The sequence below is a fragment of the Thalia democratica genome, chromosome 4 (assembly GCF_965202585.1).
Source record: "Thalia democratica chromosome 4, ktThaDemo2.hap1.1, whole genome shotgun sequence".
Lineage (NCBI taxonomy): Eukaryota > Metazoa > Chordata > Thaliacea > Salpida > Salpidae > Thalia > Thalia democratica.
This window is the reverse complement of record NC_139168.1, coordinates 53,990,944-54,017,347: the sequence shown is the minus strand read 5'-3', so window position 1 is coordinate 54,017,347 and position 26,404 is coordinate 53,990,944. Positions and strand designations below refer to the sequence as shown.

At 25.7% G+C, this 26,404-nt stretch overlaps 1 protein-coding gene across 1 annotated transcript; it reads right to left on the bottom strand.

Annotated features, from left to right (window-relative positions):
• On the bottom strand, positions 1 to 26,404 carry LOC145834693 (eukaryotic translation initiation factor 4E-4-like). The gene is made up of 6 exons (XM_082942189.1): positions 26,349 to 26,404; positions 23,444 to 23,717; positions 15,141 to 15,245; positions 13,966 to 14,127; positions 9,527 to 9,660; positions 1 to 338 (listed from the first exon to the last, which is right to left on the bottom strand). The coding sequence occupies exons 1-6, from the start codon at positions 26,375 to 26,377 to the stop codon at positions 215 to 217; spliced, it is 828 nt and encodes a 275-aa protein (XP_082798315.1). The 5' UTR covers positions 26,378 to 26,404; the 3' UTR covers positions 1 to 214.

The following is a 26,404-nucleotide window of genomic DNA, read 5'->3' as shown; positions in this document are numbered from 1 at the left end:
TTTTGTTTTTGCTTTATTGCACGCAGTTAAAGAACAAATGCGCAACAAAAAATCATCAATTAGTAAAACAAAATCCTAGAGAAAGAGCACCGAAATAAATTGTAACGATGGCTAAAGAAAAATAATTTTATACATTTCCTATTGGTTAATAAAACTTCACTTAAGAACCTTGTGCGTTGCTACAATAATCGGCGCTCTGTATTTGTAAGGGCTGTTAAACGGAGTTTTCGTGATCGTGATTCTCATTTTGCTGAGTTGACTTGACATTAGGTCGATGGTTGGTCTCTAGAAAACTATCAAACTTCGTTTTTGGGTTTACATGATGACTACGGGAACGGCTTTAAAAATTTTATTATTTATTTAACTTGTATTTAATAAAGTGCTTAAAATGTATTTTAAAAAGAACTAAGTATAAAAACAAATTAATTTAGAGCTTATTTTTTTAATAGTAAATGGAATATTTAATAAAAGTTTGATAAACAGAATTTAAAAATCTAAATTGAATGAATTTGAAAAAAAAAATCTTTCTTTTGGACTTTTTAACTTATAACTTTTAAAAGACTTCAATTACAACTATTACACCTTTAATTTTCAAAATTGTATTTTTTTTGCAATTACATGATGTTTGCAATTAAATCTATCTGAGGGAGCAATAAGGGTGAAAACTTTCATAATTTAAATCAATATCAAAATGAAACCTTATTTTTACATATCATAAACATAATTTACATAAATATCACTAGAATTTGAAAAATATAAGCACAGAAACTAAAAAACATAGTTTCTTAACTTTATTTTAGAAATTACTTCTTCTAAATAAAAGAACAACGAAGAGGTTGTACACTCTTTTCATCAAAATAATTATCAAATACATCAAAATATGTCAGGAATTATACAACTTTACTTGGTTTAGCTCATTAACTTTGCTTGAAGTACCTTTAATCTGTCTTTAGCAAGCCATAAACTGTTGGCATACAATAAAGATTTTGGGACTAAAATTTAAATATATTATTTATGTCCTCAAAAAAATCCTTAATGTAATTCTATGTTGTTATTCTATGTATTACTCTTAACAAAGATTTCCACTTTTTTTTTCAAAAAAATTTCCAGATTTTCCAATTTTCTTCCAGGTTTTTAAAAGTACACATTTTGAGTCTATTTTTAGTTTAAAGCTAAGTTTAAGGAAAGAAACTGGTTTAAATAGTTTAAAAACATTGAAAAGATACTGTACAGCTACTTTAAATATGTTTTTTTTAATAAAAAAATTTTTGATGATCACAGATTTTTTTATTTATATGGTAGATTTTTTGATTCAAATCGAAATTTTACTACTGAACATGTGAAAATTGCTAGAATTCTAGGTTTTTCAAGGTTTTTTTTTTGCCTAAATTGTCAAATTCCAAGTTTTTCCAGGTAAAGTAGCAACCCTGTGCAACACACTCAAATATAAAACTAGCCTGAGTTAAGTTAAAATCATGTAACCTTTTTGCGCTTTCGGTAAAGTTAACTGTTATCTACAGGCTACTTTATAGTAGTTACTTAACTAAAAGCCACGATTAAAATGTTAAGTGTGTACTAGTACTTTTTGTCTTTACAACCAGGTTGCTACTTACCCAGAAAAAAACTAGCGGAAGTTTATAAAAAATAATCTAATTTTTTGTTATAGTTAATTTTATTTTAAAATCAGTAAAAGCTGAACTTCAAAAATATTCACACTATATAGTTTCAAAATTCTAAAAACATCCTGCGTAAAAATGTAAATTTTCTAAAAATTTAAAACATTTAAGGTATCAAAAATTATATTTTCATAATGGGAGTAGACATGTTTTTTATCTTTATAAAACTGTACTAAACTTCAAAACATTTGTAACACATTTTAAACTTTTTTATTGCCTTTAGTTTTTCATATAATGTTTTAGTCTAATTACTATTCTTGAAGTTAAGGCCATAGGGGGGTTAACCATGTTTTTTACAAGTTGATCTTATTTTATAGAGTTTTTTGTAAGCTTCAAGATACTTTTTATTGTTTTAAAAAATTCAAATTGTTTTTTAAGATATGACCAGTCAAAGTCGGGTCGCATAATAGGTTCCTTACAGGAAGGGAAAACTAAAACAGCAAAAAAAGACTATTTCATTTAAAATCTATCTCCTCCTACATTTTTCAAGCAATCTTTTTCAAACTTTCACAGTCTAATCTTTTTACAATAACAAAAAAACGTTACTTTGGAATTTAAAAAAAAAATATTTTTGTGATAAAATTTTTATTTTTTTAAATTATTAAAATTCTGAAGTCACGTTTTTCCCTTTTATTATAAGGAATGTTTTCTGAAAATTTGAAGAAGATTGCTTGAATAATGAAGGAGATAGATTTTTAGTAAATTTTTAAATTTCCAAGAAAGTTGACCCCGAAAAATTTGCGGTTCATACGTTTATATTGGAAAGTTTTTACAAAAAATTAAATATCTCAAAAGTTAAATTATATTTTTGAATTCTATAATAACTGACTTGTAGTTTGTACTTTAAGCTTTCATATGAAAGCCAAAGTTAATTTTTGTAAAAAAAAATGTAATTATTATAGCTACTTAAAAAAACTAGACACAACTAATAATTTATAACTTTAAAGTTAAGATTTATTATAGCTGCTATAAATACATTGGAAAAAACATTGCATAAGAAATTATTATTTGGCTCTGCTCTTATTTTACTTTTGCTCTAATTTTCTCTTAATTTAAATTCTATTTGCATCAGTTAGAAATAGGTTTTTATTGACATGACATTCAAAAGAATGGAAATGAAAGTAAAAAAGTAGTTTCATTAAATGAAGTAATAATCTAACTAATAAGTTTTCAATTTCTACTTAAAAATTTGTATAATACTTTTTATTTAAGACTAAAATTAGTAAAATTTACAAATTTTATTCAACAAGTTTGTTACAAAAAATAAAAATAAAACTTTTGGGGTATAAAATTTAATTGAAACAACAAATACATTGCATTTCTAATGAAAAAAAAATTTCAAAAGACACTTTTCAACTACTGTTGTGTTTAAAAAAGCCAAGGGTCGGCAAACTGTAGCCCGCAGGCCAAATGCGGCCCTCAAAGCTAAAATCTGCGGCCTGCAAGGTACTTTTCAGCTCAACTTATACATTTTTAAAAAAGGTAATAAGAAAAGTTGTTGTGGTAAAAGCTAAGGTTCTTAATTCAATAACCCCTATTACTAAAGTTCTTCTATTGATTTTTTAGAATATTTTTTGCTTGGAATAGTATTTCTATGTTGATTACTTTTAAAATATTTTCTGAGGCCAATGGAAAACTTTTTTAAATAGTGCGGCCCGCGGGGAAGTTTTTTAGAAAAGTTGGCCGGCGACTTATTAAATGCTGCCGACCCCTGAACTCAGCTATAGAATATAATATTAACAATTACTAAAGCTTGATAATAGATACGTTATATTGAGTTTTTTTTTATGAGTAGGATTATTTGTGTACTATTTTATGGGCACTATTTTGTGGATAGAATTGCTGCATTTGAATCTGCCCATAATTTGATGTTATGTCATCATTTTGTATTTAAAAATTACATAAAAAAATTACAAAAATACGTCACGCTAAAAAGTAAATTAAAAAGTATTTTACAATTTTTTTTTTCTAATGCTACATTAAATGTAAAGACTACTGCTAGTTCAGGAGTCGGCAGCCTTTTCTAGCACGCGGGCCAATTTTCTTGGGAAAAATTGCTCGCAGGCCGCATTATTTAAAAAAAAATCTTCGAGCGCCGCATTTATTTTATATAAATTTATAGTAATGAGTAGAAAAATATAATTTTAGATCAAAAATGAGATAAATTAAGCAATGTGGGCTCGAAGAGCCTGGTAGCACCGGCGGAACAGGTACTGCCTCAAATCACTTGCGACTCTAATAGTTGCTAGGCTCTGGCCAGTACCCTTCTCTTTACTACGTGTACTTATGCGTCTCTCACTCATATCCAACAACAGATATTAATAAGAATTATAAATACTTAATGAATATCAAAATAGATATCAATAACTTTTTTTTTTCGTTAAAATATTAAATTATTTGATGTTTTATAATAAAGCATGAATATTATATATTTAGGTATATATAACGAAAAAAAATTTTTAGTGCTGTGTATGTGAACAAATTATCATGATTAAAATAATGAATTAAAAAATTATGAAATTATTTTTATTTATTTGTTTATTAAAAAAAAAAACTATAGGAGATAAATAGTTTTGTATACAACTTAAGAAAACTTTTAATTCAATTTATAGCTAATAGTATAACAAACTTTAATAATTATAATTAAATAATTTAACTTAAGCTTTCAAACAAGAGCAAGTACAAATTCTGGTAAACAATAAATTTTAGAATCCTTATGGCTAGTTTTAAGTAAATATAATAAACAGCTTACAACAATTTAAATGTTTACTAAGTTTTTGTTTCCAAACACAATACGAGTAATACCTTTAAACTTAGTTAAAAACTAAATTGTTTAAATTGTTTAATACTCCTTATTTCAGTTTACCTAAACACATATAAGTCTTCATTCATTTTATCAATTGGTCAAGTGTGCTTAAAGTACAAACTGCAAGACGGTTTTTAGAGAATAAAAAATCTTATTTTAACTTTTGAGATATTCTGTTTTTTATAAAAATTTTCCGATATAAACGTATGGACCCCATTTCTTTGGCTGTCAATTTTCTCGGAAATTTAAAAAATCACTAAAAATCTATTTTCTCCTTCATTTTTTGAGCTAGAGACCTCAAACTTTCAAGAAACGTTCCTTTTATAGTTTTAAAGACTTTGAATGTTGATATTTTAAAAATATTTAAAAAAAAAAATTTAGGTAAAAAAAAACAAGAAAAATAGGTGGTTATTTTATAATAATTTTTTTTTTTTAAGTTAAAAAAAATCCTGCATTCAATTTTTTTTAAATTTAATAATACACTTTCTGTGAAAATTTGAAGAAGATTAGTTAAAAAATGAAGGAGGAGATAGATTTTTAGTGAAAAGGTATTTTTTTGCGTTTTTTGGTTTGCGCCTTCCATTAGGAACCTAATGAGGTCACCGACTTTGATGGCTTATATTTCAAAACTACTTTAAATTTTTTCAAGCGGTTAAAAATGTCTGATAGCTCAGATAAAATTCTATAATTAAGATCAACTTGTAAAAGTCAAGGTAGTCTTATTGTCTAAAGAGATTATACAGGGTTCCTACCAAAATTTTCAAAAAAAATTAGAGGGAAATCCATTAAAAAAAAATTAGCTTGATAGATAGTGATAGAGAACAACTATATTAAGCTACTGTTTATACTCTTCTTTCACTTAATTTTAATACCAATTTATACGTTAATATTGTTATACTTTTGTAATTAAAGTTATTAAGTTTGCATTTATTATAGAATAGAGTTTGATGTTTCACAGTCTTTATGTCTATTTTATATAGCTTATAGCATATAATGAACACTTTATGCTATGGACAGTATTAATCTACGTGCAGGAGTAGTATTCTAGTTTATTACTGTAATATTTCAACAGTGTTTTACGCAGTCGAATATTCTTTCTTTCTTTTCTCTCAAATTTATTTACTTTAAAGTCCGTAAACACAATTGTTTTGTGAGTTAGTTTTTAGCATCTTAGTTGTTAACACGTCTATTTCTTGTAAATGTTGTGTTCCCGTCGTACACTTGTACGACGTCGACTGTTTTTTATATAAACTTTTGAATTGAAGTAGTTTATTTGTACAGTTTGTTATATTGTATTTGTATCGCAGTTTCTATTCATTGTAATACAGCTTTTTGTTTTAAGACTCGATTTCTTTATGTAAGTATTTAAGCATTTTAATAATCTTACTACTTAATTAGGCTAAGCTTAAATGAAAGTCTAAGGTTAATTCGCGTTTCATATATCGACTTAGCTAAAAAACTTAGCTAAGTCAATTCTAAACATTTAAGTAACCGTCACCGATATTGTTATAACGCGTTAAGTCAGTTAATATCCAAGTTCGCGTAACTAAGTAACAACTAAGCGTCGTGTGATCGGTAAATTATAATGTATTTTAGCCAGGCGGGACTAAATTGCACGAATACAAACTTGCACGAAGTTACTAAATTGCACATGAACAAATTGCAAGTGTGCATGAAGTACAAAATTGCACGAAACCAAATTCACTCGATGGCATAAAATTGCACGAGGTAATAAATTGCACGAAGATATTTTTGCACCAAGGGTCATTTTTGTACGAGTTATATTTTTGCACGAAAGTAAAAAATACAAAAAAATATTAAAAAATAAAACAAAAAAACAATTTAATTAAAAAAATGGAAGAAAAAGTTACCGACCGACGGTAAGGGTTAAGCGTAACAGTGAGAGTTAAAAAAAAGTAATAATAATAAAATATATAACTTATTGACCGAGGGTAAGGGTTTGGGGCAGGGACGTAGCTAGCTCAAAAAAGTTACGAATCTGCAAAAACTAAAACATCTGAAATAACACGTCCTAGCGGGAACACAGCAAATTAAACTACCTCTAATATTATTGAATTTAATCTGAAAATATGCAGTTATGTTAATACATCAAAAATGGAATGTTGAAGTACGAGTGATAACTGTATACAAGGTAATTTATTTTGCTCCACACCCCATATGACTCTTTATGTCATGCCACTTGTGTAAACCCAGAAAACATTCATTAAAAATAAGTATAAAAAAATCACAATTTAACTCAAAAACATTAATATTGTTTTCATTCAAACATTTGAACGTAAACGTATAAAATCAAACATTTAACGTAGTCAATAGTAACAACAAGTTATGCAAGTTTTTCAATTTTGAATTGTAGCTTTTTGACAAAACAAAGCTTTAACGCGCTAAATGTTACAATTTAAATGTATTTAATTTGTTTAATTTTTTTACGACAATAAAAATGCTAAACAGTACATTAGTCAAAATGTCAAAATTATGTCAAAAATTAATATGTCAAAATTATCTCAATTATCTCTCAGGAGTGGATAATTAAGCATTAATGAATACTAAAAGCTAAGAAAGCAGAGTCTTTTCAAGCTGAAATAAAAGCAAGTTTTTTCGCACATAAGTATACGTTTCTGTAGATTTGCAGAAACGTACCAAGCTAAGCTACGTCCCAAGTTTGGGGTAACAGTGATAGTAAAAAGAAAAGCTAAATTTAATAAAAAAATTAATAAAATAATTTAAAAATAAATAACTTGTGCTAAAATTTCTCCGTGCAAAATAATCTGCTCGTGCAAAAGTGACCCTTTATGCTCAAGTATCTTCGTGCAATTTTATTTTTGTGCAAAAGTATCTTCGTGGAATTTTGTGCACTCGTGCAACTTTTTCCCCTCGTACAATACGTACGCTCGTGCAAATTTGAAAGCTACCCATTTTAGCCATTCTGATATCCTAACTTATACTTTTATTTAAAAAACCTGCAAAATTTTACATTTTAATGGAAAATAAAAAACAAAGATTAATCTTTGTCAGACTTACTAAATTATAAGCACTATCTATTTAAAACTTAAAAAAATACTAATTGAGAGATATTAAACAACTGTTATCTAACTTTACTTTTGAAATTTTTCAATAATTAAATTACTATATTTCAAAAAATTTCAAGTTAAAAAAATAAATTTTGCTTTAAACTTTAACTCAAAAATATAGATTTAACTATTCTTGCTTAAGACTTGATGATTCAACCTCTTAACAAAAACCGTTTCTATACTTGTCAACTGTTTTTTTAATTTCTTAAACTTATATTAGTAACGAAAAATGTATACTAAAAACAAGGTTGACATTTTTTGAGGCACAAACAGCCAGCCTTAGTAAGTTAAAAACTAGCCGGAGTTGTATTAAGAAAGCCTGAGCTTATAAAAAAAATACAAATTAACTTCGTTCAATAAATTTTAGATAAGCTAAGAAATAAGGAGTTGTGTTCTGATAAGTTCTGATATAAAAGTAATATGAGCAAAAATAAAAAGTTACTATTAATGAAGCTTAAATACCCAAAACACTAATTTAATAACAAAAGGACTAAGTAAAAACATTCTTTTTATGAAAATAAATTGAACTTTTATATACCTAGTCTGAAACTGAGAGTACAAAAATTATATGTGTACGCTAAACGTATACTTTATGGCTTTTCCGAACCTTGTTCGGTATTTTCATTAAATATAGTTTTTTGAAATTCTTTATAGGAGAAATAAGCATGTTACGTCACTACACAATTTTCATGAAAAATGTTGAAATATGTTTGATAATTTTTGTATCATAACAAATCGAGATAGTATAACAAAAAAAGAAAACTCTCTCGTTTTCTTCAGTACTTTTCCACTCATAAAATCATACAAAAAAGTGATGCTAAAATACTTTTTTGCTACGGCAATAGGAATATTTTTTTAATGCACTTAATGTTTTGTACTCAGAAAAGAAGAATTAATAATTTCTAAACTAAAAAAGTAATATCTATTATATTATCAATAGCCATTAGCTCTAGTTAGGATGCTAATTTTTTTTGTGTTGCTCTTTTATTTGTTTAACCATGCTCAAAGAAAAATAACTAAGCTTGATCACAAAATATTAATTTTTAAGGGGCAATGGATGGACCTATAAGCGTATAATAAATTTTGTGTATACTAAAAAGAAAAATTGTTAATGTAGTTAATAATATGTTTAAATGTGTTGTAAGTAATGAGCTTCACACGACCTACAACAACAGCATCCGAGACAACTTACGACCGGTTTTGTCCTTATTAGGACTCATCAGGCAGGCATAGTCACGAGAAACCGCTGTTAAGATCTTACCAAGCGGGCTTAAGTACAAAGTACAGAAGCGACCGTTTGTGAGTAGAGTTGAAAAAATTGTAATATAATACCGGTCATAGGTCGTCTCGGATGCTATTGTTGTTGGTCGTGTAAAGTTCATTACTTATTGTTGATGGCGCGAACATTTCAACGTTGTTGATGATGGCCGAAATAGAAATTAGTTAAAACTGATCAAACAAGCACAGACTATAATCTCACAATAAGCTGACAATGTCTGAGACGTTGGGCTGTGAACGATTTAGGTGTGTCAATTTTTTACTAACTTTTGCAAATTAAAGAAGCAAATAACACACTAAAATATAATATTTAAAAACTATATATCAACCTTAAACAAGCATTTCATCAGACTTTTAAAACCAAACTAATTTCTTTATTCAACCTTACTTATTATAAATTTAATTATTTTTACTAACGTTTAATAATTAAAATTAAAAAATTTATTCAAATATAATTAAATTATTCTTACTTTTATCAAGTCAATTTTAAGTTATAATATACCTAAAGATTATTTCAAAAAATACAAAGACTTTTTGAAATTAATCAGATTTGAGGAAATAAGGAAAGCTTAGCAACCCTGTTATGTTTAAGTACTGAGCTCATATTTTATTTGTGTATAGTAAGTAAAGAAATACTTTTTTTGGAATTTAGCTACTTTTAAGATTTTGAAACTAACTTGAGCATATCATTATGCTTTTTATATTCAAACAAATGAGGTTGCAAATCTGTAACTCTAGCAAAGGTGTCTCGTATCTTGTTAACTACATGATCATCTTGCGAATTTCTGTTCCACACTGCTATAACATCTTCCTGTATTTTGATGATATATCAATAAATCAAAATTAGAACATTAAAAAAAAAAACTGATATAAAATTAATCTAATATTTTTGTACCCTTAAAATATTACCTACATTGATAACTTAAAATAAAACTTAAAAGATTTTCAAAAAAACTATTTTTGCATAATAATTTCATATTTATAATACTTAACTTCGTTATACTGGCTCTACGCAAGTTTTTAGGTTATAAAAAACAGTAGTCTTTCTATAATTGAAATCTATGTACACGAACTATAATAAAATTTATGTGCTCCAAAAGCTCTAAACTTCTCAAAAATGTAGTTGATAATTTTAAAGTTTTTCACGTAATACCTAGAGTTAATTTCAAAAATCCTCTCAAATAAGCCAAAGACCTTTTATGTATTTTTTTTCTCTTTACCATTAATTCAAGAACATCTAGTGTAAGTTTCAAAATGAATTTCGTGCACATTATGAAGACCACTGATGAAGAGCATGAAACCATTTCCATTTATGTCCATTTTTAGTATAAAAGTGAAGTTTAAGGTAAAAAATGTCTTTAGTGTATAAAAATAACACGCTAAAATTAAAAAGATACTGCAAAGCAACTTTAAATATGTTTTATTTTAATAATTTTTAAATGATACAAAAAAAATTACTATTAAATACAATAATTGTTTTTGTATCTTACCAAAACTTCATCTATTTACATGTAAAAATTGTTTAAAACTTCAGGTTTATCCAGATTTCTTTTTTCAAAACTTCTCAAATTCCAGATTTTTTTATTAAATTGTCAAGTTCCAGTTTTATTTGGCAACCCTGACTAACAAATTATACCTTGCAAATGATGCCTGCAAATAGAGTATGATAATAGTGATTACCCCGCATTGAAGCAACCATAGAAACTTGTACTATCCATAAAGAATTACAAACCTTTGATTATGTACCTGGAAATCCTTTTCCTGGTAGACCAAAGGAATTGCCATATACTTGCAAACCTGCAAATAATCAGAAGATGATGCAGTGGTATTTGAATAGGTACGCAGCGCCAACATTTTATAAATCAGGTTGGCCACTGGTTTTTGAAAATTTTCCTTCAGGTTTTCTAAAGTTCTTTTAGGGTTTTGAAAGTACACATTTTTGGGTCCATTTTAATTTTAAATTTAAGTTTAAAAACTGTGTACAGTAGTATAACAGTATTGAAATGATACTGTAAAGCTACTTTTAATATGTTTATTAATAAAAAAAAATGATGATGACAAAAAAAAAATTTTGACATGATAGATTTTTGGTGTCAAATTAAAATTTTACTAATTAATATGTAAAAGTTGTTTAAAATTTCATGTTTTTATCCAAATTTCTCAAATTCAAGATTTTTCCAGGTTTTTTTAGTCTCAGTTATCAAACTCCAGGTTTAATAGCCACCCCGATAAATGTACTCGACATAGCTTCTAGAAATGATAGGTTCACAATTGAAAATACATATTGACCTAGACGCAATTCTTAGAGTAATATCCACATATATGCTCCAATTCAAAAACACTGGTAAAAGAAGGTGAAAGAAACTTTGTATAAGGTTAGATTAGGCGTACTTGGTGAGACTCCAGTTGTTGTTCCGTCTACTTAGGGACATTTTATTGTTAAGGTTGCTAAAGCTGATGGAAGCTGTAGAAGAGTTGTTGACACCTCACCTTTGGATATGTACTGTGAAAGGGAGACACATCATGTCAAGTCTCCATTCATTTAAGCATGTGAGATTTCTGCAGACACTTGGTGACAAGAAGTGTGACTGATGCATGAAATGAGTTTCATTATGTACCATTTCAACTAGTAGACCATCGTCTTACAACATCCTTAATCAAATTGGTAAGTAATACTACTAAGTGGCACCACAAGGTTATTTAGCTAATGGAGATGCATATACGCGCAGGTATGACTACAATTTTAAAAGTATACTTTTTAAAATTATTTTATAGCCCAAATATTAGTTTCTTAAAATAATATCAAACATAAGATTGTAAGACTATATTTTCAGCTCTTTGTATACTTTTGTAAGTTATACTTCTATTTTTACATTTTTATTTACAACATCTTTTATTTATTTCTTTTTTTTTCTTCAGATTTATTAAACAATCTTTTATAGATTACTATAGGAATGAAACGGGAACGGGTCTAAATTGTACGAAGACAAAATTGCCTGAGGTTACTAAATTGAACGAGGGGACTAAATTGCACGAGAACAAAATTGCACGAGGGAACAAAATTGCACAAAGACGATTTTGATCATTTAGATTTTGCACCAAAGGTAAATTTTGCACGAGTTACATTTTTACACAAGAAAAAAGCACAGAATAAAAGTAAAAATAATAAAACTATAAAATATTTCGGAAAAAAAAAATTTACTAACCGAGGATTAAGGCTAGAGGTAACAGTGATACTAAAAATAAAAAAATAACTAATAAAAATATTCCAAAATAAAAAAAAATTGATCAAAAAAAAACTACCTAACGAGGGTAAGGCTAAGGGGTAACACAGGGTTGCCACTCGTTTTTACAAAAAATTTTCCAGGTTTTCCAAATTTTTTCCAGGTTTTTAAAAGTAAACATTTTTGGGTCTATTTTTAGTTTAAAGTTAAGTTTAAGGTAAGAAACTGTGTTAAATAGTAAATAAACATTGAAAAGATACTGTAAAGCTACTTTAAATATGTTTTTTATGAAAAAAATGTTTATGATGACAAAAAAAATTATTTACATGATAGAATTTTTGAGTCAAATCGAAATTTTACTACTGAACATGTGAAAATTGTTAAAATTCTAGGTTTTTCCAGGTTTTTTTTGCCTAAATTGTCAAATTCCAGGTTTTTCCAGGGTTCCAAGTATATGGCAACCCTGGAAACAGTAATATAAAATAAAAAAAATTATTAAAACAAAAACTAAAATTAAAAAATAATAACTTAGCGACCGAGGGTAAGGGTTAGGGGTAACTGTGATAGTAAAAAGAAAATTAAAAACAAAAAAAAAATTAAAACTAATAAGAAAATTTAAAAAAATTAACCAGTGCAAAAATGTCTCCGTGCAAAACTGTCTGCTCGTGCAAAAGTATCTTCGTGCAATTTTGTGCAATTTTGTGCATTTGTACAATTTTGTGCACTCGTGCAATTTTGCCCCCTCGTGCAATTTTGTACGCTCGTGCAAATTTTACAGCTCCCCAATGAAACATTGTATTGTTTTTGATAAACTTAAAAACAAAATTGCATAAAAAGGTTAACCACTTTTAAGGCCATAGGGGGGTAAACCATGTTTTTTACAAGTTTATCTTATTTTATAGAGTTTTTTCTATGCTTCAAGTTGCTTTTTATCGTTTAAAAAAATTCAAATAATTTTTTGAGATACGACCAGTCAAAGTCGGGCCGCATAATAGGTAACAGCGAAAAAAGACTATTTCATTTAAAATCTATCTCCTCCTACATTTTCAAGCAATCTTCTCCAAACTTTTACAGTCTAATCTTTATACAATAACAAAAAAACGTTACTTTAGAATTAAAAAAAAAAATTTTACAAACTTTTTTTTTTTAATTTTTGTGATAAAATTTTTATTTTCTTAAATTACTAAAATTCTAAAGTAACGTTTTTTACTTTTATTATAAGGAACGTTTCCTAAAAATTTGAAGAAGATTGCTTGAAAAATGAAGGAGGAGATAGATTTTTAGTGAATTTTAAAATTTGCGAGAAAATTGACCCCAAAAAATTTGCCGTCCATACATTTATATCGGAAAATTTTTACAAAAAATTAAATATCTCAAAAGTTAAATGATATTTTTGAATTCTATAAAAACTGGCTTGTAGTTTGTACTTAAAGCTTTCATATAAATGCCAAAGTTAATTTTTGTAAAAAAAAATTTTGGACCTCCCCCCCCCCTATGGCCTTAACTTAGCTTGTTTTCTGAATTTCCAAATTATCGTTCTTTTTTTTTAAGGAGTAACGAATAACTTCAATATTCACGTAAAACTTAAGCTGGAAAATTACTTTTAAAATAACATAAATTAAAATTTTGTTTATCATAAAATAATAGTTTGTAAAAACCTGGTTGACTGCCATAGAAAGACTTAATTGTTGAGTTAATAAGCTTATGTTTCTCTTAGTATCGAGAAAAATATTTTCTAAAAAAACCAACTTATTTAGTTTAAATTTAGTTTTAAAAAAATTTAACCATCAAAAAAAGTATGTGGTTTACAAAAGAATTGTGTATATATAAATAAAATAATGGTAATTCAATCAATGTAAAACAATTCTATACAAAATACAAATTTAGCTTACATTGTAACGTATCGAACAAACAGCTCCACATATTTCGTCCTGGCCCACCATGAATTGTTCCCCAGTCATTGCCATAAGCAAATCTTCCCAACACTTGTTTATTCTACCTGATGTCTTTTTTACCTTTACAAACCATTTTCCCCCTTCCCTGTTTGCTGGGTCCTAAATTAAAAAAACATGCAGTTTACATTTCGTTACGTCTCAGTGACAAATTAACTTTTAGTTTTATGGTATAAAAAAAATATATTCCGTGCTAACTCTTCAGTTGTTTACTTAAAAATAAATATAAAGTTATTATAAGTTTTGATTTTTTGAAAACAAATACAAAGATCTCAAATTCTAGAGGAGAAATAACATATTTATTTAATTCTTTTAAAAGCAAACTCAGTTTCGGTCAAAGACCTCGTCAGTGCTTATATAAAAAGTCTAGAAATATATGTAATATTTATGGAAAACAAATAAATAAAAGTAACAAATAAGTAAAGATTTGCTTTTATTTATTTGTTTAAGCACTGTTTTCCATGACTATTACATATCTTTCTATATTTTTTATATAAGAACTGACGAGATCTTTGACCGAAACTGAGTTTGCATTAAAAAGTCTTGAAAGAATTAAATAAATATAAAAACTAAGTATTAAATACAACTCATATAGTCATAGAGTAATCAATGTAAAAGTAATATTAAAGAATAACCAAAAAATAATTAACAGTAAATACGTAGTTTAAATTACAGTCAAACTAAAAATAAGTAAAACATACATTTTAATTTATAGAACAATTTTCAAAACAAAGAAACGGTTTAATCAAAAACCTTATATGTGTAAACATAAAGATTTTGATTATACTGTTGCTTTGTTTTCGGAAATTGTTTTATATACTATTACGCATGTTTTACTTATTTTTGGTTTGATGTTAATTAAAAGTACTTATTTACTGTTACTTACTTTTTGCTCATTCATATATTTTTATATTGATTACCTTATGACTATATAAGTTGTATTTTATACTTTATTTTTATTGCTAAACAAACAACTGACGAGTTAGCACGAAATATGTTTTGTTATGAAAATTGAGTTTTGTTTTTATCTTAAAAACAAATGGTTGAAATGTCAAAAAAATGTTTAACTTTATGGTATAAACTTATTCTTTAAGGTTAATTTTGTTAAAACTAGCCTCCCATAAAGGTTTAATTCCGTTTTTAAATAAATGAACATCTTGGTGATTGGGTAAAGAGTCAATCCGCTGCATGTGGTGGTATAACTGCCAGAACTGCTGTACCTATGTTAAGAATTACTGGGAATAAAAACAATGTAAGCATAGAACCAAACTTTTTTCAGAAGCATAAAATATTGTATGATAAACAAAATCTATTTTTAATCCCACAACAGTGTTGCAACTCTTTAAGTTAAATACCTGTCCTGAGTTTATTCAATCTTTAAAAATATTTTTTGTTGATTTTTCAAAACTAATAAAATGAAGTTCTTCAACAAAATTGTTTATAAGATATAAATATATTGAAACTAAATCAACTAAATCTCATTCAAAGTCTGTCCTGTGATTATTAAAAAAACCGAAAACTACCTATAGTTTTTCATAAAAATATAAGTTTAAACACAGGCCAAAGTTTTAACACTAAATTCAAAATATCCTGTGCTGTTCTGAGATTTTCAAAAGCTTCAAAATATCCCGAGTGAGTGGCAATCCTGACACATTAGCAATATTTTATTAACATTGCTAAAGTAATTTTTAAAATAATTAAAATTTTAAGTTTGTCATTTAAACAATAACTAGGGTAGGGAGTACAGCACATTTTTTGGTCATATTGTAATATTCATTCAAGTCCATATGATTTGGATGTGCTTTTGCTTAGTTAAAAAGAATCTAAAAAAAGAATGCAAAAAAAAATGTTGCTGCCCAAAAAACTGATTTCAACCCCAAAAATCACATATTTTTGATTTTTCGACTTAAACAGTAATAAAATTTCTTATACATGTCCTAGACTTATAATTTATATCTTAAATGAAAGCTTATAATTATAGGCACAAATTAAAGACATTTCAACTGCTTTAGTTGTATTATGACGTCATTATTACACTAAATATGCAAATTTTGTCTGTAAAATTGTACTTTTTTCTAATATAAAAAGCAAATTCTTCTGCCGTTTTACTTTAAGTTTTTTTGATTTAGAATGTCATTTCAATTGCATGTTGATATATATTAAATACAGTTTAGATCACTTTCCGTTATTAGAATTTATGATTATTGAGAGCACCTGTCTAAGATCAAAAGATTTAAGACTTATATATCATAGAAAGTGCATATAAATTTATTAAAACTAGTGTAATTTTATTCTTTAAATTTATTTTTTTTTATTTAATCGAACCATTAATGTTTATCTGTATTAATTTTTTTAGCTTTAAGTATGTTATTGTTTTCAAATTACTATTAGTTAAAATTTCTAGTGTTGTACATCTAAAGAAATTAAAACTTAATTTGTTAGTTTGTTTAAATGTTTTAATCTCTTATTTCAAATCTTTTTATCAAATATTTTTCAGTCTCATAGCAGTTCATTGCTATTATATAAAATGCTCTTAATAATTATAATTTCTTATAACGGAAAGTGATTTAAAATGTATCTTATATATATATCAACATGCAATTGAAATGACATTACATCAGTAATATCTTTCTGCCTAGCTGACTCGACATATTTTATATTCTAAATCAAAAAACTAAATGTAAAACCGCAGAAGAATTTGCTTTTTATATTAGAAAAAAAGTACGATTTTACAGACAAAATTTGCATATTTAGTGTAATAATGACGTCATAATACAACAAAAACAGTTCAAATGTCTTTAATTTGTGCCTATAATTATAAGCTTTCATTTAAGATATAAATTATAAGTCATATATAAGTAATTTTATTACTGTTTAAGACGAAAAATCAAAAATTTGTGATTTTTGGGATTGAAATCAGTTTTTTGGGCAGCAACATTTTTTTTTGCATTATATTTAGATTCTTTTTAACTAAGCAAAAACACATCCGAATCATATGTACTTATTTGAATTTTACAATATGACCAAAAAAATGTGCTGTAATCCTTACCACTAAATTTTACACACAAATTTTGCACATTTAGGGTAATTATGACGTCATAATACATCAGAAGCAGTTGAAATGTCTTTAAATATATGTCAATAAAAATAAGACATAAATTATAAGTCTAGAACATGTATGAGTGATTCTATTACTGTTCAAGTCAAAAAATCGAAAAGTATGTGATTTTTAGGTGAAATTAGTTTTTTGGGCGGCAAACTTTTATTTTGATTTTTTTTTCAGATTCCTCTTAATGAAGCAAAAACATATCCAAATCATATGGACTCATAAGTCCATCAAACATCACCCAAGTACTCCCTACCCCTATTAACTAACTTATTTAACTACTTTCAAAGAAGTATAAGCATAAGAATTGTTCTTAAAATTATTGCTATGCATACTTTTTATAGCTTTAATTCATGAATGATAAAGATTTTTTAAATATTTGAATAACTTTTTTCCGATGCATAACTTATTCAAAAAATATAACAAAACACATTTTAATATTTTTTTTTAATTTATTTGAGCACTTTGAAGTAAGTTTTTTCAAAAATTATATCTTTCAAAATTAAACTGAATTAAAATTGAAATTAAAGTTTTTTAAATGTATTTTTATTTTTATTGATAGTTTTTATCGCTGGTTTATTTTAGTTTGACTTTAATCTAACAAGTTCTATTAGTACAGCAAAGTTCTTTAGTATTAGCATTTAGTATTTGATTTTTACACTTGATTAATATTTACATTTGATACAATTACATCATTTTATATTTTTTAACTTAAAAATTACAACTACATTACACTTTTATTTCAAATTTAATTCAGTCTAATCAAGTGAGGTACAATTTTTGAAGAGACTTACTTGAAAGTACGCAAATAAATTTAAAGAAAAAATAAAATATGTTTTGTTAGATTTTAAAAAAGTATAACTTTTTATTTTTGATTTTTATTTAACAAACTATTTAAAACAAAATTTGTATATTTTTATTATATTCGAAAAAAAACATATTTTATAACTTAACATTTAAAGACTGTAAATCTAAAATAATGACTATTTATACTGAAAAATACAAAAAAGCTGTCATGGCTTTCATAAACTTGTTCTAGTTCTGTCAGACAATGCAATTTGTTATAAATCTAACAAAGTTTGTTACTAAACTATGTACAATATTCATTTAACAATATTTAGTTTACTAATTTACTAATAAATAGTTTTGTAATTTAATTTAACAGATATTTTAGTATACATATTTTCTTAGCGTGAAGGTATTTACATAAGGGTGATATAGGCTTTTAGGAAATTTATACTAGGTTTTTGATTTTACTTTAGGATTTCCAACTTCCCTTGAGAATACCAGATTTTATTTTATCATTTTTTTAAGTACAAATTTTCTTATCATTTACTGGTAAAAATTTTAAAACGCTAGTTAGTATTTTAATTTTGTTTTATCCTAAATTAAATATTTTATGAAGGTCCAAGTCCTTGTAATAGAATAATTTAAAATCATCAGTTTTAATATCACATTATATATATTTGTTAAAGTTTATTCTTTCAAGACTTTAATTACCAAACTAAATTTAACTCAAAGACCTCGTCAGTACATTCTTCAAGATTTTAATTAAAAAATTAAAATTAATTTAAAGAAATTACTTTAAAAAACTACACACAAAAAAATAAATTACTTTTTTATTAACAATAAATAATTCATCATGTTCCTTAAGTGTTATATAATTTCTATCGAAAAATAGGAATTAATTTTTAAAACTTAAAAGTTTAAAATTACTTAATTTTTAAGTACTTAAGTATTGCTCTTTTTATAAAAAAACGTAAATACTTTTTAAAATATTGCTAAATAAAAAACAAAAAATAATAATTAAACTGTAAAAGGCCTAATAATTTAAATTTCTAAAAACAATTTTGTAGCTTTCCTATTTATGTGCTTTAGCATGGAAACTAAATAAATAATTTTTCACCAAGGCGTTTTGACTTATATGAACCTCAGTATTCCTTAAAATTGCACTACATCAGAGTTTAAAAAAAAAAGTTTTAAAAACTAAAAAACATTTGAAAACTTAAAAAAACTTATGTTATGTTTGAATAAGAAATATACCGCATCAGAAAAAAAAAGTAAAAAAATAGATATATTTAAATATTTCAGGTACTTTAGTTTAGTTGTTGCAAACTGTAATTGTAAAGGAGGTTAAAAAATATTTTCGGTAAGTTTAAAATAGAAAAATTTACTAAATTGGCCGCATTTAAACTCACGTAACTAGTGAAATATTGAAGCTAAAAAGATACTTAGCCAGTTATGGCAAAAAAAAAAACATTTCTTTTCAACAATGTAAATATAACTTTCCAGTCTTCTAAAATATTTATTACCTCTTGCCAGCCCAATGTGTATTTAAATGATATTAAAATTGGTTTTAAAATACATTTCTTACATAAATATAGTAATATACTTGTATAAAAACTTAAAATTACGGTGTTTGGTATGTACAATCGGGCTTTGATTTCCAAATTTTTAAACAACTTATCAGTTCGTTTTTACGCTACTAAAATTTTTAGTTGCTTGTGTTGTCTGCTGTCTTTAACTTTCTTTATCAAAATAATTTTTGTATATGGAGCAATGTCAAAATTGCAAATGTATGATTATTTGGTAGATTTTATATAGTAGTTTTAATTAAATTTTCATGAAAGATAGTTTTAAATAGTTCTGGGAGATCCTCTGATGAAATAAATGAACGGTTACTCATCACTGTTTTTACTAGCCAACGAATTTCAGCGGCTGTACAATATGTAGTAGAAAACAAACTACTAAAAAAAGAAGATGAAGTTGAAGATGATTGAAAACAAGGTGGCAATCAAGACTAGGTTATTTTTAGACAGTTAAAATAACTTTTTATACTTGAAATTTTCACTATTTTTTGGATCAGCCATCTGGTGCTTTTAGGAGTTTAAACACCTAAAAGAGCTTGTTTGCCTGTGATAGATAAATCACCCTGCAAATTTACACTTTGATAAAATAATTAACTCCCATCATGAGAAACTTTTTACAATCAAAACTTTAAATTTATCCTCACTTGCCAGGAATAAATGTGTTTTACAATGTATATTAGCCATACTGAGATTTAATTTACTATACAGTAACCTGTCACCTAGGTACGTACTTTAAACACAGCTCAAAAGTGCGTATGCAACCAGCAGTACGTACCTAGTAACTTTTGGTATTTAATTACTTACATTATGCCTAATACAAACATCTTAAAAACCACTTAAGTTAATATATGACTACTAAAAAAATCTCTAAAACAGCAACTTTCATCATAAAAACAATACACATTTTAAAAAAGTATAGAAGTCTTTAGTATTTATAAAATATATTTATTTTTATGTGCGTATTTATTTAGGCAAATAATTTGTAATCAATGCATGAAACTTTTAATCTATCTTGTATTTTCTTGTACCATTAAAATTTACATAGTATGTGTAATTATGTAACTACTTATTTTAAACAAATAGTTATGAAGACATTGACCATGATTCTATTTAATCATTTATTCAAAAAAGCTAGTTTACGGTTATAAAATTTATAAAAAAGCAGCAAAAAGTGTCTGCTAAACCCAAACGACAAGGTACACTTACAGACATGTTTTCAAAAGCATCTAGTTCTAAATAAATATCAATAAAAATTGCAATGTTTTTTAGTTTTATCATTTCGCTTATTTAAACACTTTCTTCATTTATATTGTAATCATGGGGTATGTAAGTGTCAATTGCACTGTTCATTACTTTTGTTTATTTAAATTATATTTTAATATTTTGTACGCTTTTAACATTTATGCTTCTATCGTTGAGTATGTAAATGTTAATTGTACTATTCATTATTTTCGTTAATCTAATTTTTGTATGATTTATATTTTTTCCTATAATTTAATCATGGGGTATTCAAACTTAGAAATGCATTGTTTGTCATTTTTATTACTTATAAACTGTGAAATTTTTTTTAAATATTGGATTTGATAGACAATTTGTAAGTTCATAACTTATTTTCTGGTTCCTTTAATTTTAATTTATTTTTATTACAAGAGTTCAATTTAATTTGAAATGTAATAATTTTGTATTACTACTTTAAAAATTGTTTTCTTTTATTTCAAAGTAAAAAAATGTATTTTGAATACTGCGTTTTTCTGAGCTAAAAAGTGTCTACCTTACCGGCAGCTCGTACCTAGGAAGCTCGTACCTAGAAAGTTCGTACCTAGGAAGTGCGTACCTAGGTGGCAGGTTACTGTACTTTATTTTAACAAACCTGCAAAATGTCACATTTGGATCAAAAAAAACAAAGATAAATTGACTTACTTAATTATAAGCACTACCTATGTTAAACTTGAAAAACTATAATTGAGAAATGTTATCTAACTTAACTTTTCCTATTCTAAAAAGTATATAAATCACTATATTTAAGAAAAAATTATACTTAAGAAACAGTAGTGGATACAATAGAATTATTTAAGTTTAGAACAACTTTTTTTTCGGTGCATAACTTATTCAAAAATAAAACAACACAATCTTATTATTATTTATTAAAGTACTTTTGACCAAGACTTATTAAAAGCAGTATCTTAGTGAATTAAACTGAAACAAAAGTAGACTGTAGTGAAAACGTTTTCAAGCTTATATATAAAACATAAAATGAGGTACTAATAGAGTGCAAAGTTAGAATTTAAAATTTAACTAAAAGATTAAGCTACAGTAAAAATCATTGTTTATTATAAGAATTATCAATTTTTAATCAGACTAATAAGAACAAAAAATTAAACTTACAATAATAAAGTTATACTTATAAATATTTAAAAAACGACCACAAAAAATTAGTACAGATAAAAATTTTATTAGTCTTGTCCGATAAACGATTTTTTTCTGCTTACATAAACTGGGTTTTAACAATTGGATACATTAGTACAAGGTTTCCCAACCAGGGGTGCTCGCACCCCTTGGTGGTGCGAGGCAGCATTTGAGGGGGTGCAAGATAGCTTTTAAATTTTGTTTAGTAGATAAGGAAATTATTTTTTAACTTGGTTGACTGTAAGCTAAAACTTCGTTCACTAAACATAACTATCGATTTTTAAAGCTAACAAGCAGTTCAAATCATAAAAGAAAATTGATAATTACGCCATAGTATAATTGAATAATTTTAACCTAAGCTTTCAAACTTAATACTAATTTAGTAATATAGAATAACATTTATTTATAATTTAATAATAAATAGGAAAAAATTGTCATTAAATTTAAAGTGGATCTTTGAGAATTCTAAATATTTTCAAGAAAATCTAGCATAAATAAAAACTTAATTTTCCGTAAAATACGTTGTGAGTATTTGCAAAACGACGTGTCAATAGGAGATTTATTGAAGAAATAGGATTAGTTTTTTGTTTTTATTTTCGTTAATTAAAATTAAGTTTTGTTTTTGTGTTGCAACATAGACTCATATTTATTTCGTTTGATTAAAAGTTAATTGTTTTTTAACTTATTTAAAGACAGGGTAGGTAGAATAACGAGTGATGAGCTTAAAACTCACTTGCTTGACCTTCAGAAAACGTTTATCGTTGCAGAAGAAGTGTGAGTTCTGCTGTTTTTTACCTTAGAAAAAAACTTATGCAGTTTGTTGTATTTTTTAATTTCCATATATTCTTGTTAAATATAGACCACTATAAAAATATTTATAAACAAATCTTTATCGTTTTCTATAAAATTGTTCTTAAATAAATCTTTACATGTACTGCAAGGAGTGCGAGAGCAAATAAAAATATTTTAGGGGTGCGGGGCATCAAAAAGTTTGGGAACCACTGCATTAGTAGAAAGTACTTAAATAAACTATATTGAAATGTGTGTTGTCATATTTTTTGAATAAAGTTTCCTAAAAGATAACTTATTTCCAACTAATAAAATTAAGTTAATTATAACTTACTTAAGACTTTAGAGCCTGCTTTAATCCCTAAACAAAAACAGTATTTCATTACTTTTCTAAGATAAGTAACTCTTTACTGAATTAAAAATACCACTTTTAACAATTTAAATACCTTACCTTTTATTCTTTACTTCCCTAACATAAAATAAATAAATAAAAAAAGAAGCAAGAACCTAAATAAAAATAATATGTAATATCCCGCTAAATTTGTTTAAAAACTCTACTTTTTTAAAACAATAAGTCTAAAAATGAATAAAATTTATAAAACAAAAAAATAATATCAGTACATTTTACAATATTCAGTATTATAATAAAATCACAACAATTTCAATCACCAAACAAAAAAATAAAATCTAGGGAAGTGAGAACCCTGAATATAATATTATTGTTTTCAAATAATTAAGAAAAACTCACAGAACTGCAAATTCCTATTGGAATCATACTCTTTTCATACGACTTAGCATCAACTTTTCCATTTGGACGCTTTGAAAACCAAAAACAGAACTTATTTGTTAGAGGATTTTCATCTGGACCTGGGGGAGTAAGTGAGCATTTTAGCATCTTTTGATCTTCTTGAAGATCTTTTTTTTTTACAGAAAGCTGCTGCTGTTTTGAGAATGTAGAATTTTCAACTAATCCATCATTTATTAATTCCTCTGAACTTGAATTTTCATTTTGTTCTTGTAAGCTGTTAGTAAACATTAAAACTTTAATTATAAATTTATTAACAATACAATGTTTCACTCGCTTGAAACTAGTAAAACGAGATCTTCAGTTGAATAAAATCTGTAAACATTTTTATAATAACATGTAGGAAGGTATTAGGCTAAACTTGAAATAAAAGAAACTAAAAAAAGAATTAAAACAAAAAACTGAATAAAATCTAAATAAAACTTATAGTTTAAAGTTACAGTAACCTCTCGGATCTTTACGCACTCGTGACGTTACGCACTCTCGTTTAGTTACGCATTTCAGAATTCTATAAAATTCAGAAAAAAAAAGTTTTATTTTTTTCTAATATTGAACAAATTAGGTTCAATGTATATTTTTAAATTAAAATATGTTTTTGAATGCTAACACACCTCTCTATATCTTTAGACTTTGTAAATTTATGTTCCTTGACTAATTGATAAACATTTAGTTATACCTCAGTATATCAGAAATTTTGATAACAATAAGAGATTAAATCAAAATTCTGAAATAAACATGACTGTGTTTAATAATGAAAGTATAATGAAATAATGAGAGTTTAAAACACAAAGAAATAATAAAGAAGTCTTGCCCTATATATTAATAAACATCATTTTATAATTGTAATGAAATGCTTAATTATAAATTGAATTTGCTAAGCAGAATAGAATATAAATGTCACATACAAAATACTTAATATTAAAATAGTAAAATTATTTCTACTTGTATTATTATTTTATAGAAATTCAAATCCTTTTTTATAATATATGTATAGTTTTATCTGTTGTTTTCATATTTATAAATAAATTAAACAAATATTTAAAAGTGGGAAAGTGCCCAGTCTGCTTTTAATTAGAAGCAATATTAAAAAACAGCCATTATAGTCAGTATATTTTGTACCTCTCGTTTCTTTACAATCTCTCATATCTTTACGCACTTTTTCTGTGGACACAATGTGAGTAAATAAGCGAGAGGTTACTGTACACAAAACATTAAAACTTTATATAAACAAAAACTGAATTTTAAAAAAGTAATAAATTTAATTATTCATTAAATAGTAAATAAAATACCAAGTTCTAAGCAAAAATTCATGTTGAAAAAATTACCAAATAACCTAGGGTACTTAGTATAAAGCTATTTGAATAATAATATTTTATGTCCTAAAGTTTTTCTAATTATTATTTGTCTAAAATTAAGTGCATAAGGTGATCAAGGCACTTTTTTAAATGTTGATCTAATTTCAAAAACAAAAATTATCATTTCAAAGGATTCTTTTATAGAAAAATGTTTTGCTATGTAGGGCTCTTCAGTTATAATTAAAATATTATTTATATACATTATCTATATTTATTTTAACAGTTTTTTACTAACAAAACAATTTTACAATCCTATGTATATAGGAGATCCTCAGTTGTTGTAAACAAATCTTATTTAAATAGAATCTTAAAAACATTTAAGTTGAGAACTTTAAATTGTTTGATTTAAAACAAGTTACAATATATATAAACTATTTTAAAGACCTTTAAGGACATAGGAATGTTAAGCACTTTTTGACATGTTGACTTAATTATAGAGATCCTTAACTTAGCTAAGGAGTTATTTTTTACTGCTCCTTATAAACAAAATTAGTTCATGAGATAAAAGATGACCAAGTCAGAGATTTTAATTGGATCTTTAGGAAAGAGCTAATTCAAAAAGGTAAAAAATATATTCCATTAAAAATCAATGTTCTCCTACAGTTTTTAAACAATCTTTCTTGAACTTTCTTTGTTTACTCTTAACTTAATAATTAACAATTCTATTGTTAGAATCTTAAAAATTGAGTAATTTTTTTTATAATAATAATGATCGTTTTTTGTTTTATTGTTTTAACAGAATTTTTTATTTTAATGCATTTCCTGTAAAATTGAGGTCCACTGTTGAAAAATTAAGGAGATATATCTTTAGTGAAATTTAAAATTTTTGAGTAAATTAATAGTGAAAAAAATCAGTCCATACCATTTTATCCAAAACTTTTAATGAAAATGAAAAAAGTTAGTTACTTTTTGTATTTTTTAAACATTGAGCTTTAATAAAAAAGTAAATGTTATTTTTTTCTATAAACAAAAAGTGGAAAGAAAAATCTATAAAGAAAAAATTACAATTGGTTTAAACTTTTAATACCACACAACTACTAATTTTTGCTTTAGTGTAAATACTTAAACATAATTATACTTTAACATTTGAACAACTCATTTAGTTCAAATTATTTTTATTGTTGACCAATTTCTTTGTTGACCAATTTCTTTGTTATTAATTAACAAAGAAATTATTTTTAGTTGTTGACAACGATTTTCTAAAAATATAAAGTCTGTGAAGAAAATAAATAAAAAACTTTTGGTAAAATATTATTTTGACACAACCAAAAGAAAAACTGTCATGGATAAAACATTTATTTACATAACTAGCAATGGATTTATTATATTATAAATAAAAAATATATACTTAGAGATAGCTTCATACATGAACTAACTTCAAATTTTCTATGAATTTCTTTACTTTAATTAGTTTGATGCTTTAGCAAGTAATCACAACTATATAAATATTTTTTAAATTTTATTATAAAATTTATTATAACAATTTAACTTACGCAGAAAACTTGTTGTTCATTTGAAACATTGGTTTTAAAAATAAACTTGGTAGTAA

Coding starts and splice junctions, on each gene's coding strand:
- LOC145834693 (XM_082942189.1), bottom strand. CDS start 26,377: ATGTTTCAAATGAACAACAAGTTTTCTGC. Junction 23,718..26,348: donor ATGAACAACAAGTTTTCTGC/GTAAGTTAAATT, acceptor GTTTACTAACAG/CTTACAAGAACAAAATGAAA. Junction 9,661..13,965: donor TTTGTTCGATACGTTACAAT/GTAAGCTAAATT, acceptor ATCAAAATACAG/GAAGATGTTATAGCAGTGTG.